Raw genomic sequence first — 14,163 nt, 5'->3', positions numbered from 1 at the left:
CGTTATAAGATCTTTTATTTATAGAATGACAAAAAAGGACATGCTACTATTTGAATCAAATAAGTTGTTAATCCTTGACATATTTTGTATTTAAATATTTATGAAATACTTTCATAAATAGTTCACATTAATTTAACTCCAAATAAAAAAATAATAGATAATTTTTTTTTTAAAAAATAAAAATTATTACATAAATTTTTGCTAGTCGAATATTAACATATATATAATTGATATTTTCTTTATCAATAACTATTTCTAGTTGTATAATTTATAATATTTTAAATGTATATTTTCTCAGTAAATTTTTTATATTTAATTATAATAATTTATTATTAAATAATACACTATTTTCTCTTTTTCAAATTAAAAAAATTAAATAAAATGCTTTAAAATGAGATAGATAGAGAGAGCGTATGCGTGTATGTGAGAGGGAGGGGGAATTTATTAAAAAAATACCAAAAAAACAAAATTAGTAAAGTAGGATGATTGTGAATGTTTTAGAAAAGTAAGTGGCACCGCAGTCAGTAACCGCGGTGCCACATTTTTTATAAAAAAAAAAAAAAATTCTCTGTGTCACCGCAGTGGCTAACCGCGGTGGCACATTAAAAAATATTTTTTTAATAAAATCTATGTCATCGCGGTGACATAGAGAATTTTTTTTTTTTATAAAAATTGTGGCACCGGTGCCACTTAATTTTCTAAATTCTTCAAAATCACCCTATTTTACTAATTTTTCTTTTTTTGACATTTATTAAATAAATTCCCCGAGAGGGAGAGTATGCGGGGAATAAGGGTATTTTTGTTTAACGACAATTTAATCTTATAGAGCTTATAAGATGCTTTTAAAAAAGTCAAAAAATTTAATTTTTGTAAAAAAATTATAAGATTCCAAAATCATTTAAAAAAAATTACCAAATACTTTTTTAGAATTTATAAGCTCTCAAACATCTTATAAAATATTTTGGAAAACTTATAAATTTAGCCAAACACCATCGTACTTCCTTGTTATATCTAAAAGTGGTCTGATTATTAATTGCTGAGATAATTTTAAAAGAATATCCTAACTTCATAAATAATTTTCATCTAACCAATATTTTATATCTTAATTTGCATATTTGTTAACGTTAATATGCGTTAAAGAAAATCGTAATGGAAAAAAGGTAATTTAACCTTATGTGATATTATAAATGTGCAAATTATCTTTTTATGAATTTTTTTAGTAATTTACCCCTGTATTTTTTAAAATTAAGTATTTTACCATTCTAAATAGGGGGATAAATTGCTTTATTTTAAAAAATATAAAAAAATAAATTATTAATTTTTTTTAATAATTTAATAATTTACTCATTTATAATATAGCAGATGTTTAAATTATTTTAAACCCAAATCGCAATTGATATAAAGTGTTTTAACTTGGGGAGCAGCTGTGACTGAGCCTACATTTGGGCCTTTTCAGTTGGACAAAGCTGTACAACGGATCCGCACAGTTGTGGCAACTCAAAGCCCACACGCATGCTTAGTTTACGTATTAATTATCAATGTCAAATATATATAATTAATTAATAATATTATTACAATAAATTAAAAAATATTATTAGAATAAATTAATATTCATATTAGTAGGAATCAAATTTATAATTTTTTGTTATTATAGGATCATAATTTGGCCAAATAAATTTTACATTATTGGTGTAATTTGGTGATGCTAAGTGCGTTGATTTCATCCCATTTTGAATAAAAATAAGAAAAATTAACTAATATATAAATCCCATATCAAATAATATATACATTTAAATATAAAAAAATAATTGGATACACTAATTATTTCAAATCAAAGACTATAATTGCAGTCTTTTTTTTTCGAAATTTGATGTAATTACATAAAAATTCCATATAATATAAAAAATTATATCTAACATTTTTTAAATTTGCTTGCATCTAACAAATAAGTTCATCTGTTAATCAAAATTTACCAAATTTATTAATATTAACAAAAAAATTGGTTAAACATTCATGTCTATTTCAAATTGACTTATTACAGGTCCAATAATTTTTTTTACAATCAAATTATCCTTATACATCTTCACCCGTTAATACGTGTTAGAGCGATGTAAACTTAAGTGGTATTAAATATAATTTTTCAAAATATAAGTATTTACATGTAATTATATCAAATTTCAGAAAAAAAAAAATATAATCATCCCAAGATTGTATTCAAATGAACAAATAAATAACAGAGAATTATAATTATAGACAAACATTTAGAGCCCGTTTGGTTGTGTTTTCATTTTCATTTTCAGTTTCCAACAATTGAAAATGTGTAGAAATGCTTTATTGATTTTTGTGTGAAAATTGAGAATATGTTTGGATTAGTTGTTTCCAAATATCGGTATATAGGTGTGAGAATATTAAATATAAGTATATGTATTTTTGATGTGACAGAAAGACAACTATGACAAGCCCATGTAACCTATATAAATTTCAAATTGAGAATTAAAATAGAAATGCATTATCACTAAAAATGACTTGACCAAACAAATTTCCACCTACCTAAACAATAAAAAGTGAAAAAAATCTCATTGAAAACACAACCAAACAAACTTATATTTGTGAGACTCAAAGGTCCAAGTCTACTACTTAAGCAAGACATCCTCGATACATTCAACTTGTTATAATCAATGCATTCTTCCATAAACATTCTCACACATAAGAATTCTGTGAATCAACCTTGAAATTGGACATGACAAATACTCAATACCAGATGGAGTGCAATTATTAATACAAATACAGCACATATAGGGAAAATGAGGTTATTAGCTAGCAAGTTTCAGGGGCACTTTTTCCGGCCACCGTGAGTAGTCATGTTAGAATAGCAAGGGCAGACGTCAGCGTTGCCGGAGGTGCCTGGCGGCACGCAGTTGCACCTCGCGCAGCACGTCCCACAAGCCCGGAGGCACACGTTCTGCCTCGATGATTGTTGGCATCGTCGAGTACATTCCTTCCCGCAATCTGTGTATGAACATCATGTACATAAAGTATTTTTTAGGGGATAAATCAAATTATCTCCCTAAAATATTGAAAAAAGGCAAAAACTTGCTTTGAGAAAAAAAAGAGGGGTCAAAGAGCCTCTCCAATCTTTTAATAAAGAAGCATGTCAATACCTTTCGCTGGGTAGTGTAGTTTACTCATCCATTTTACGGTTGATTTTAGCTATTTAGTCTGTAACTGATCACTTTTATCCCTAATTACTAACAATTTGCACATATTTCCATAGAAAATACATAGAATCCATATAAGAAAACCTCCCAAAGAAGAGAGGGCGATATAAATAAAGAGAAAGTGATAATATTTTTCAACTTTTATATTTAGTAATTAGGGGTAAAAGTGACCACTTAGAAACCAAAATAGCTAAATCAATCGCAAAAATGGGCGAGTGAACTATATTACTCAACACAAAGGGTAATAATATGTCTCTTTATTAAAAGGTTGTAGAGGCTCTTTGCCTTTTTTTTTTTCAGGGTTTTTTTTGCTATTTTTTAATATTTTAGGGGGTAATTTGGATTTATCTCTTTTTCTATATATACCGATAACTTGAATTTTATATATGTGACGTGTATTTATAAATTGATTTGAAAGACTCTATTTCAAATTATTGTTTTATTTTTATTCTATATATATATATATATTCTACATACACAACCTATATAAATGAAGTAATCTATAAGATAAAATATCAATAATCAGACGTAGGGTGGCAGTACTTGTGATTAGATTAGTTAGATGCAAGTAATGTTAATATGTTGTTGATAATAATAAATTAACCTATTTTCATGTCAGCAAAAGAGTACTGTCCCATCCCATCGCTGTTGATGACCTGCAAAATAGAGAAAAAGCAAATATTTTTAAATAAATTACTTTATATTTTGAATTAAAAAATTTAAATTCATAACATTAAATTTATTGTGCTTGTATGAATAATTCTACCTTAAAAAAGACTTGAAACTGTTCAATTCTTATTTTAAGCAATATCGGGATACATTTTAAATCTCATAATGTATAGTTATTTGAAATTTTTTTTCTAAATCTACGTTCAGATACATATCTATTCGTCTGAATGGAGCCTTACTGGAGTTATATTTCTCAACTCCATAAAAACTAGAACAAAAAGAAAAGGAATAATGACATTTACATCCCCTAACCTATGGTTTGTTTGCACAAACCATCCTTGCCTTTTGCATAATTACAGAAATTATCCTGACAACAAAAAAGTAGGGTAGTTTGTGTACTGATGCTGATGTTTTGGAGGGTACATTTGTAATTATAAAAAAATAGGAATAATTTATGTAAACAGACTATAAATTACGATGTATAAATGTAATTATTCCAAAAGAAAAAAAAAAAAAAAAGAACCATAAAATTAAACCCACCTTTTCATGTGTTTGAGTAAGAGAGAGAAAGAGGAAGGCAGAGATGAGGCAAGCAGCAGAGGAGTTGGAGATTGGCATATCTGCAATTTAAAGAATTAGGTATTGAGTATGTGATAAAATGAAAGAGAAAAGGGTGGTATTTATACACCTTTTCTTTTCTTGATTTGTTAAGTTGTTGAAATTGTCCGAAAGTGCAGGCAATTGAGGATTCAAGTAGTCGGATTACGGACATCATCAGAATAGAAACAAAATTGTATAATCCAAATTTCATAACCAGGAACCACTTTCCCTACAGGAATTGTATTGGAGTTGTGTGAGTAGTCATACCATCACTTGATTTATATTAGAATAACTTTGGTATAATTATGAATATCTTCTCGTTATTCGAAAAATTATGAATATTTCTTTGATTTTGACGGTGGTCCGACAATTAGCCGAACTCATTACTCTCCATTAGGTTCCATCCATATTTTGTGATAAACTGATCAAAATGTCATCGTGGATTATAAATTATACTTTTACTTATTTAAAAAAAAAAGTATGAAACTTTTTAATAGATTAAGTGACAAGTTTTTTAAAATTATTCAAAATTTTCCATACGTTTCATCCAATTTGTTTACAAATTTTCAATTTTTATTTTTTTTAAGAAGAGAAAAGTTGTGGCAAGGGCAAGTTGATGTCAATAATTTCATCAAACATCCAGTGGTATTTCTAAACTTTTAAATAAAAAAAGATATTCGTAATTATATCAAACATCATAGAAGCTCATTGGATTTCTCTAATTACTCTGTGATTTAAGGTTGGGATTGGCCAAATTGGAGAACTACGATGTAATTAAATCACAAAATAAGTTCGTTTCCTTATTTTTTTTGGAATAATTACATTTATACCCCTTGATCTATGGCCCGTTTACACAAATTATCCATATCTTTTAGATAATTATATATACACCCATCAAAATATTATTATCACTTATACAAACCACCACTTATTTTTTTGAAAAATTAACATTAACATCATTACACAAACTACCCCTACATTTATCGCAACAATATTACAACTGTGAAATATCTGAATTGAAGCATAATTTCTATTTAGAAAGTGAATTCTACTATAAGTTTATGAAAAGGTAAGATGGAATAGAAGCAGTCTTTAGAAATAAATCTGAAATCCAGCTATTTTAAGCAAATTTGTGTTAGATCAATTCGATTACATAAGTAGATCAGATTTGTATTTTTCGCAAATCTAACTTTTTGTGATGTTTGGCCGCTTTTTCAATATTTTTAGTTTTGGAATTAAATTTCAGCCAATCCATGCGTTGGTAGAAATTATGATCAGTAGCTTTTAATTCTAACACGATTATTCTTTACCTAATATACCCCAAAAATATTTTTTTAAATTTTTTTATTAATCTTAAGCATGACTTTAATTTGGAAATTTGACTACAATACGATATTTGCATAATAAATTGTAAAATTGTGAATTCAAAAACCAGAATTGCTTTTTCCTGAAATGGATTACCCAAACTCTGAGATCCTTGCAGTGAAACTAAATGCTTCACATATGTTATTGCAAAGTGCAGAGAGCACTCATTTGAGGAGGGGAAGATAGTCTCAAGGGCATTTAGGTCTGTTGCCATGGGTGGTCATGTTGGCGTAGCATGGGCAGGCGTCGTAGTTGCCGGAAGTACCCGGCGGCACACAGTCGCACCGAGCACAGCATGTCCCACAAGCACGGTGGCACAGCCGTGGCCTGGACGACAACCTGCACCTCCTTGCGCACGCCGCTCCACAATCTAAAAATACAGAAACAAAATTGTGAATGTAGCTAAGTTGTGCAGTGTATATGTTGCATGCATAAATCTTGTTTTTAGTATAAGTGTGCACCTATTTTCTGAAGAGGAGTTGTGTTTACTGCTCTATTGAGTACCTGAACGGATACAAAAAGTATGTATTTTGGTTAATAATTAGAGCAAAAATTGCATATTAGAGAAGAAAAAATGCAAGTGTTTTCACCTCTTGTTCTCCTGCAACAAAATGGACAACAAGTGCAAGAAAGAAGGCAATGGAAACTTTGGAGATGGTCATCCTTATAACTTGCAAGAAGAGATCAAAACATTGCTAATGTTGCTTTCTAGTTCAAAATCAAGAACTGAGGGTGCTTTCTTATATAGGATAAACTATATCATCACTCCTCGATATTAGATTTAATTATACAAACACTCCACATCCTTTGCAAAATTTCAAATACACCCCTTAAAATTGTAGTTGTAATTACAAGTACATATCCTATTCAGAAACAGAATTTTACACAAACACCTCCTCAAGGGTGTATCTGTAAGTTTACAAAGTACATGGAATGTTGTATAATTAGGTCTTACCTCAGTAGATGTCGATATAATTTACCCTTTTATATATAGCAAGATACATAAATTTAGAATAAATTACATCGACACCACTTGAGGTTCAATCTAAGTAAACAAACTCTCCTCGCCCTTTGTACAATTACATGTACACCATTCGAGGGGCGTTCTGTAATGAATCTCAACAGTGTTTGTGTAAAATTTTACTATTGAATAGAGAGGTTATTTATAATTACAATTACATTAGAGAAAATAAAAAATATATATATATTTGAGAAAACTTAATAGATGTAGACGAATACCTAATGAAAATGGATATGGTCCAGGTTTGTTAGGCATCGAATCACAAGATTTCAGATTCATTAATATCTAAGTTTTTGTTGAGAAAGCGGGCACGACAAGTATGTGTTAAGGACTTGAAATTATTTGCTTTATTGAAAAAATAAAGGACATAAATTTAAAGAGTAAGTCCGACGTACAAGAATACCAAACTATTATGTGCATTTAGCTATACATCAAATTCTGAGGGCTATAAGATGTAATTTTACCAAGGGCTCGTTTGGTTGTCTATATTGTATTAAATTATATAAATACTTAATCATATCACATTTAGGTTTGGTAAAAGTCGAAGTAAGGTTACCTTCGATTATACAAACTTTCGCTGTTTTTTGTAAAATTACAAGTACACTCTTTAAAATTGTAGTTGTAATTACAGGTACACTTCTTATTCAGTAACAATATTTTTTATAATACTTATTAAATAAATTTACAAGAACTTCGTGTTCGTTTGATCAAATCAAATCTCAAGAGATATCGACATAATTCACCTTACAGAATAGCTATTAATCTTAGAAACGTCTCATTTATAAGTCCGTAATTTATATACCAATTCAATTTAGTAATATTTTTAGGAAGAAAAAAGTCTATTTCTTATGCAAATTTAGCCATGTAGTTAAGTAAATGTCTCGATATTTCACATCAGGGGACATCTAACACGTGAGATATATCTACTATACAAAAACATAGCTAAATACTTATTTATATTCTAGCATCAATTTTTTTTCTCAAATGTCATCTTGTCCAATCTCATGCTACAACCCAACGAGTCCCGAGGCCAAAAGGTAACACCAAGTTTCACATAACAATAAGGATTAATTACATTTAGGTCCCTCTAAAAATATAAATTACACATTCTCTCAAGAAAGATTTAAAAATACACTTACATCTTCTTTAAAAAAATTCTCCGTTTGCAATTGACTTCCTTTTGTTTAGGGTTCAGACGGAAGATGTTAATGTCAACAAAAAAATTATATAAATTTCTGATTTTATTACGGATGCAATAATTTTTTAATATTATTATTATACTTATTAGGGGATAAATGTAAAGATTGTCCCGAATTATAGCAATTGTTTAGAAAGTAGCCGTTGAAGGTTGATGAATGGACAAAACTAATCATCTTTGTTGCATCTATTTCTTAAAAATATCTTGTTCAAATATTTCAGCTAATATTTCAAGAAATAAATACTACAATACTATACACCTGACCTCATATATAGAAAGTAAAAATATACAAACAAAAAATTGACTAGTTTTTCCATAGGACAATAATTTACGAGTAAATTTTATTATAATTATACCCTTTTGACTTCATATATATTACACGTACCCCTTATAAATATAAAGATATTACTAAATAAACTTTTGAATAAGAAGTAAAATTTAAAATTTATTTAACTTTTTTGAAACCTCGGTATTTTCCGTCTGAATTTTGAGGGGAGAGGGTAAGTTACTTTGGGGATGTAATTCCCTAATAATAAATGAAAAACATAGCATAGGTTGGGCAGACGTAGGACAACATATGACAGCAATTTCAAGTGTTAGCTTAGAATAATTAACGTACGTGGATTCAAAGGGTGGTTGGCCGATCACCTGTGGCCTAAATGTAAATCACTGGACTGAAACCATCTTTCTGGTCCGCCGGCTTTGATCAGGAGGGTAAACGACTATGACCAGTACTCACCTCTCTACCAGCTACCCTCTACAGAGACCTTAAACATACGAGAAACAGACATAAAAGAAAATTGCGGAAGGATCGAATATCACGTGTGTTTTATGGTTCACACGTGAAGAATTGTATCCCGGGGTCGGAAATAGACAAAAACGAGTTAAAGAATCTATATAGGGGTTACCCCACAAAACGCTGGCATGTATGACTAGAGAACTTGACAGGTCCCGTTGTAAGAACTCGTAACATGTTAAACTTTTCATGGATAGAAAATAATATCAAAGGTGAACAGAGAAAGAACAGGGCGGCTACGGCAGCAGCCACTCCAATGAACGACGCCTTAGCATCTACTGCACCCACATAGTCACTGCTTTGATCAACCTCGCTCTGAGAAGCGTGCCACGGCTCTCAAGACTTCACATTTCCAAAGACACACTTATCTGTTATAAAGGCAGAAATACAAGAGAAAACTTAAGAACACCTGAATATCACAATTTCTGAATGACAAAACCACAATCAGATTGTGTTTATTGCCTCTATCCCCAATGTTCCCAAATTGTCTTTTCTTAAAAAGTTCAACGGTGACAATCAAAATCCATACAAAAACGTCGTATTCTTTGCAAGAGAAAAAAAAGTATAGCAGCAAAACTCTGTCGAGTTTCAATTTTTAATACAAGTATACATGCTGTCAACACATCCAAGAGGCAGATCTTTTCATGTGTGGTTTCATCTGTTTGTCTTCCTCCAGCGATATCATGCCCAAATGAGAGGGATCTTCCAGCATCATTTTAGCAACCAAATAACCAGCAATGGACCATGTCTGGTTCTTACGGGACTGTTTCCCCACGTAACGCCCAAGCTTTCCGTCATAGTATTCAGCCCAATGATCCTTCAATAGACGAGTTTCAGCCAGCTCAATGGCACGTCTTGCTAACTGGGGTCGTCCGGATTTGATGCACGCAGCCGTCAGTAGCCATATAAGGACTGCATGAAGCATCAAAAGACAAGCTCTTAAACTTACCAGACAAAAAACACTACAAGAAAGACCTTGTTTTTAGTCATAGCTAATTTACACTGCCTAAAATGAAAACCACAGTGAATATAATTAACTATAGCTATAAGCAATGACTATTGCTCGTTGTCTTAGCAGGCGAGGACAAAACATTACACTACAGTTAAAAACCATAGCAAATACTTGGACCAAAGCTAAAACTATGACAAATATTGATTAATCGTGGGCTATAAGTTTTACATTGGTTTGTGTGTTTGTGTTTGACAGTATTTATCTACCATGGTGTATAAGGCATTCCCATTATAATTTAGGGAATAATCCATTTTCTTTGCAGGGAAACCCAAAAGAATGTATGTATTACAATGTTTCAGAGACACAACAATGGATACAAGAAGTTATAGAAAGTTACCTGGCCAAGAACCGCCATTGTGGTAACTCCAGCTAGTGTTCTTCGGATCACAGCCTGTCACTATTCTCCACTCATGACTTTCCATGGCCGGATAACAAATCTTCAACGGCATTTCTCCGACCAACTCCGCCCAACGTGATTCAATGAGATCCATTATAGCTGAGGCTTGCTCGGGAGTCGCCAAAGATGATAAGATTGCAACACAGTTTCCCAAGCAAAACCAACGGAAGTCCATTCTTGCAGGACTCACATTCCCGATGAAATAACCACCACGGGTTGGCATGAAATCAAACACCCAATCTGGGAGGGAATCAGGCATTACGTTGAACTTGTTCACTGCAGTGTGTGAATACTCCTCTGTCTTGTAACGGTAAATGTCATTAAGCTGTTTGATATCGAGCCAAAAGTAACTTCTCATGTGAAAACTAAGTGCATGCAGACGTTTAACTATTCTATCAGCACAGTCCTTGCCCTCCTCGTCCTGCTTAAGTAGAAGCAAAGCGCACCTCAAGGCCATAAAGAATAATGCCTGTATCTCTATTGGATACCCATAAACACCCTGGAAAATAGATACATTGAAAAACAATTATTTGCAATCCATGAAGAAAATGACAAACTCAACATATATAATGATAGGTTTCATGATACTCACCATTCTGCGATCAATCATGCTACACCCATCAGCGCACAACAGGGTGGGGAATGTATCAAAGCCTTCCGACAGGCATAACGTCAAGATTAGTCTAATGCCCCTCTGGCATTCCGGCATTTCAGCCAAAGAAGTGTCACCAGTAGACTTTGTATATGCTCGCAGCAGAATAATCCACCAAAAGCCTGAATCAACAGGAGCCACTCGACCAATAGCACATTCCCCAAAATCGGCAATTATTGTTTCAAAGTTTCTTACAGGGTCATGAAGTACTTTGAAACTCGCTGGCATCACCCCCGCCCCTAAAGTGAAATTATCCACTTTTTTCTCCCATGATTGAAGCCGCAACGTTTTGAGAAGAAAATTCTTGACGATTTCAGGTTCACCGTTCATCAAGAAGGCTAGAGCACTAGGAACAAAATCTCTGACAAAGACCTGTCACCAACTTATTTTTTAGCTTTTGTAACTTATAATTAGAGGATATAGAAAATTTTGTAGAGATCCATATGCTTATAGAGCCAACATAAACATGCCACAAAATAGATATAAAACTGAAAATTTGAGCGATCATGAAGCAAAACATGTTTGCGGACAACAAAGTAAGCATATAGCAATTGCACAAATTGGTACTCCCTATAGAACATTTCTCGTGCTGGATAAATCATTTATGTATACTGCAATAGAAGAAGTTCAAACGGATTGATGTCTAAGCAACAGCTTTTATTGGCAACAAATGACGCAACTTTCATGCATCACCATAACTAAATCAGAGCCAAGCCTATCTGACATCAAAACCAAACACAGATCGTTTCACAGATAGATAAGTCATTCTCATAACCGACGTAATTTATGGGCACTTGGAAACAAAACTATCACAAGCCTCACCTGATCATAATTTAGTTCTTCAGTTGAATGATCCAACGCAGCGATAGTCCCGACAGGTTGCCCACGAAAGTGAACTATTGACCGCTGCAAGGCAACCCATGCCTCAGCCACTATTGGATGCGTCTCCACACAAGTAAATGATCTTGGAGTGCTTATGCCGGAACGTGCTGGGGAAAGGATACTATCAAAAACACGAGATGAGTTCTCGCTATTTCTGTAAAATTGGCGGGGCGGAGACGAGATCGACAGTTCACTAAAGGATCTCTCATCGAACGATCTCTTCCTCTCTATGTTGACCGGCCTCGGTCTTTCCAACAATCTTGACAAATCTGAATCTCCAATTTCAAAAATCGTCGCATTGGATTCATGATGTCTGGCAGTTCCATTGACATCAACGGTAGGAGACATCTTCGTCAAAAGATTGGTTCAAAACAATTGCCGGACTTAAAGATCTGCAGTTAATGAAAGAAACACCGATGTTAAATAGTAAGGAGTCCAAACTCCCATGAACTGGAGTCAAACCAAAACTGCTGAAATTCTTACAAAACTAACATCACAACTCACGAGCACTCAAGTCAACTCAGAGAAACAGACAACTAATTGTGAGGTCAGAGGATCTTTTTTAAGCACAAAAAACACAAAAAATATCATTCTATCACATGATGTTAGAATTCCTGCATATAAACAGAATATTTAATCACATATGAGGTGATCGGTACCAAATAGCGTGGATCACACCTCCATTACTTTCTTAATCAAAGATTTAAATACTCCATCATTAACAGCTAACAAGGCGGGTCAAGAAGAAAGATCCAAAGGCATCGATTGGATGAGATTTCTTCAATTAATAAACAATGCAAATATTTAACCTCAATCTGAAAGCAAATTATCACCTAACCCACAAACCCTCACTAATTTCTCAAAACCATACAACTCAAGCAGATTATGAACACAAAAAATAAAAAAAAAAAAAAGAAATCAGAAAGAAACTAAAAAAACCCCAGATGAACAGCAGAAAATATAAAAAATTATAGCAAGAAAAGTTGAAGTTGAGTAGCAAACCTTAGAGAACTTTAGGCAAAAATTCAATCTTTAGTGGATATGAGAGAGAGGAGAAGAATTGTTGAATAAAGACTTTGGGGCGAACGAGGCTATTCTTTATATATATACCTATACATATATAATATATCTGCATGTAGGGAGGGAGGAGGGCGGCGGTGACTGACCTGATGATCCGGTTGCGGATTTGGGGTTGTGGTGCTGGACTTCCACATGCTGACATTTAGAGGTCACCGCCACGTCGGATTTTATGGGAAGGTCCGACCGATTATTTGGGGAATTCCACGGATGCCTTGTCCTTTTCTTTCTATTTTCCACGCTGGAACTTTTGCACTGCTGGAAAATACCTGTTGCTGCTAGAGTACGAAATTCTTTCTTACTCGCGTGTCTTGTAAGGAAATGTTGGGTGCTTTTTGACTTGCGAGTGGGAGCGTGTCTCGAACGCGCACATAATGTTCGTGGTTGGGATTTCGGTTTTTTATGCGGACTTTCTATAGTTGTAATGAAGCGATATCTTCCATGGTAGATCTTCTCGGCGCGTACCACTTGGAACAGATCGTACGGCCTCGGCTAAATGGCTTGACGCCACGTGGCGGAAATCGGCTTGTTCCTGCGTATAGGGGTTTGGAATATATAATTAGAGTTTGATTTAAGTGGTAATTTACAAATTCCTCCCCCGAATTACGACCAATTGGTGCTCTCTGCAAAAAAAAACAAAGAAAAGGAAAACTGCTTTATCATAAGCCAAAAGTTGTTTGTATAGACACCTCCAACGTCAACTTTGGGCTTAACTTTTGCATAAGTCCTCGGACAGGGGCCAGCAAAAAAAATATCAACACTTTGACGTTCAAATTATTAAATGATGAAAATTAAAATTGAAGTTGTAAGAATGCAATGGAAGATGATAATTCAATATAAGAATACTCTATAAAACATTTCCCTTCATCGAGGGGGTAAGTCCCCCTTTTATAGTGTTCGATTTCCTACCAACATAAAGAGTCCATTGTCCCAATCTCTTGAATTCTTAGGGAGACGTTGAAACTAACTCATAGTCTTCCTAGATTCTTGATCATCCTCCATAGCAAAGCAACTGTCATCCCTCCTCGCTGTCCAATTGAGGTTCAGTCAGGCATGAGTGAAAATGCGTTTATGTCCAAGTGGCCGCCCCATTAGCTTCCTATATAAGCGTTTCTTGGTCTTTCTCAAGCTTCTTCATTTAATAGTCTCCTTGTATGGATTTGGGATTTCTTTCCCCCTTGAGCTATGTGTGACCTTGGGTCTCTTTTGGGTCTTCATCGGATTAGGCTCCATCCTAGTTCGCATACATTTGTGGGGCATCACTAGTCATTAGCTC

At 33.3% G+C, this 14,163-nt stretch overlaps 3 protein-coding genes across 4 annotated transcripts; all 3 read right to left on the bottom strand.

The window, feature by feature from the left end:
- Positions 1-2,579: 2,579 nt before the first annotated feature.
- LOC105166039 (snakin-2) lies at positions 2,580-6,087 on the bottom strand. The gene is made up of 4 exons (XM_011085248.3): positions 5,949-6,087; positions 4,428-4,507; positions 3,823-3,874; positions 2,580-3,009 (listed from the first exon to the last, which is right to left on the bottom strand). Exons 1-4 carry the CDS (start codon positions 6,064-6,066, stop codon positions 2,828-2,830), a joined length of 432 nt encoding a protein of 143 aa, XP_011083550.2. The 5' UTR covers positions 6,067-6,087; the 3' UTR covers positions 2,580-2,827.
- LOC105166040 (gibberellin-regulated protein 1) lies at positions 5,911-6,594 on the bottom strand. The gene is made up of 3 exons (XM_011085249.3): positions 6,443-6,594; positions 6,314-6,356; positions 5,911-6,222 (listed from the first exon to the last, which is right to left on the bottom strand). Exons 1-3 carry the CDS (start codon positions 6,512-6,514, stop codon positions 6,041-6,043), a joined length of 297 nt encoding a protein of 98 aa, XP_011083551.1. The 5' UTR covers positions 6,515-6,594; the 3' UTR covers positions 5,911-6,040.
- Positions 6,595-9,289: 2,695 nt separating this feature from the next.
- On the bottom strand, positions 9,290-13,101 carry LOC105166041 (putative alkaline/neutral invertase B). Of its 2 annotated transcripts, none has more exons than XM_088882757.1 (5): positions 12,977-13,101; positions 11,751-12,202; positions 10,869-11,300; positions 10,217-10,775; positions 9,290-9,779 (listed from the first exon to the last, which is right to left on the bottom strand). In XM_088882757.1, the coding sequence occupies exons 2-5, from the start codon at positions 12,156-12,158 to the stop codon at positions 9,484-9,486; spliced, it is 1,695 nt and encodes a 564-aa protein (XP_088738883.1). In that variant the 5' UTR covers positions 12,159-12,202; positions 12,977-13,101; the 3' UTR covers positions 9,290-9,483. The 2 variants fall into 2 exon arrangements, with proteins under 2 accessions (XP_088738883.1, XP_011083552.1); XM_011085250.3 differs by lacking the exon at positions 12,977-13,101 and adding an exon at positions 12,813-12,970.
- Positions 13,102-14,163: the final 1,062 nt, after the last annotated feature.

The sequence above is a fragment of the Sesamum indicum genome, linkage group LG7 (assembly GCF_026168435.1).
Source record: "Sesamum indicum cultivar Baizhima isolate 11 linkage group LG7, ASM2616843v1, whole genome shotgun sequence".
Taxonomy (NCBI): domain Eukaryota; kingdom Viridiplantae; phylum Streptophyta; class Magnoliopsida; order Lamiales; family Pedaliaceae; genus Sesamum; species Sesamum indicum.
The sequence above is the reverse complement of the archived record's forward strand: the minus strand, read 5'-3'. Positions and strand labels throughout refer to the sequence as shown.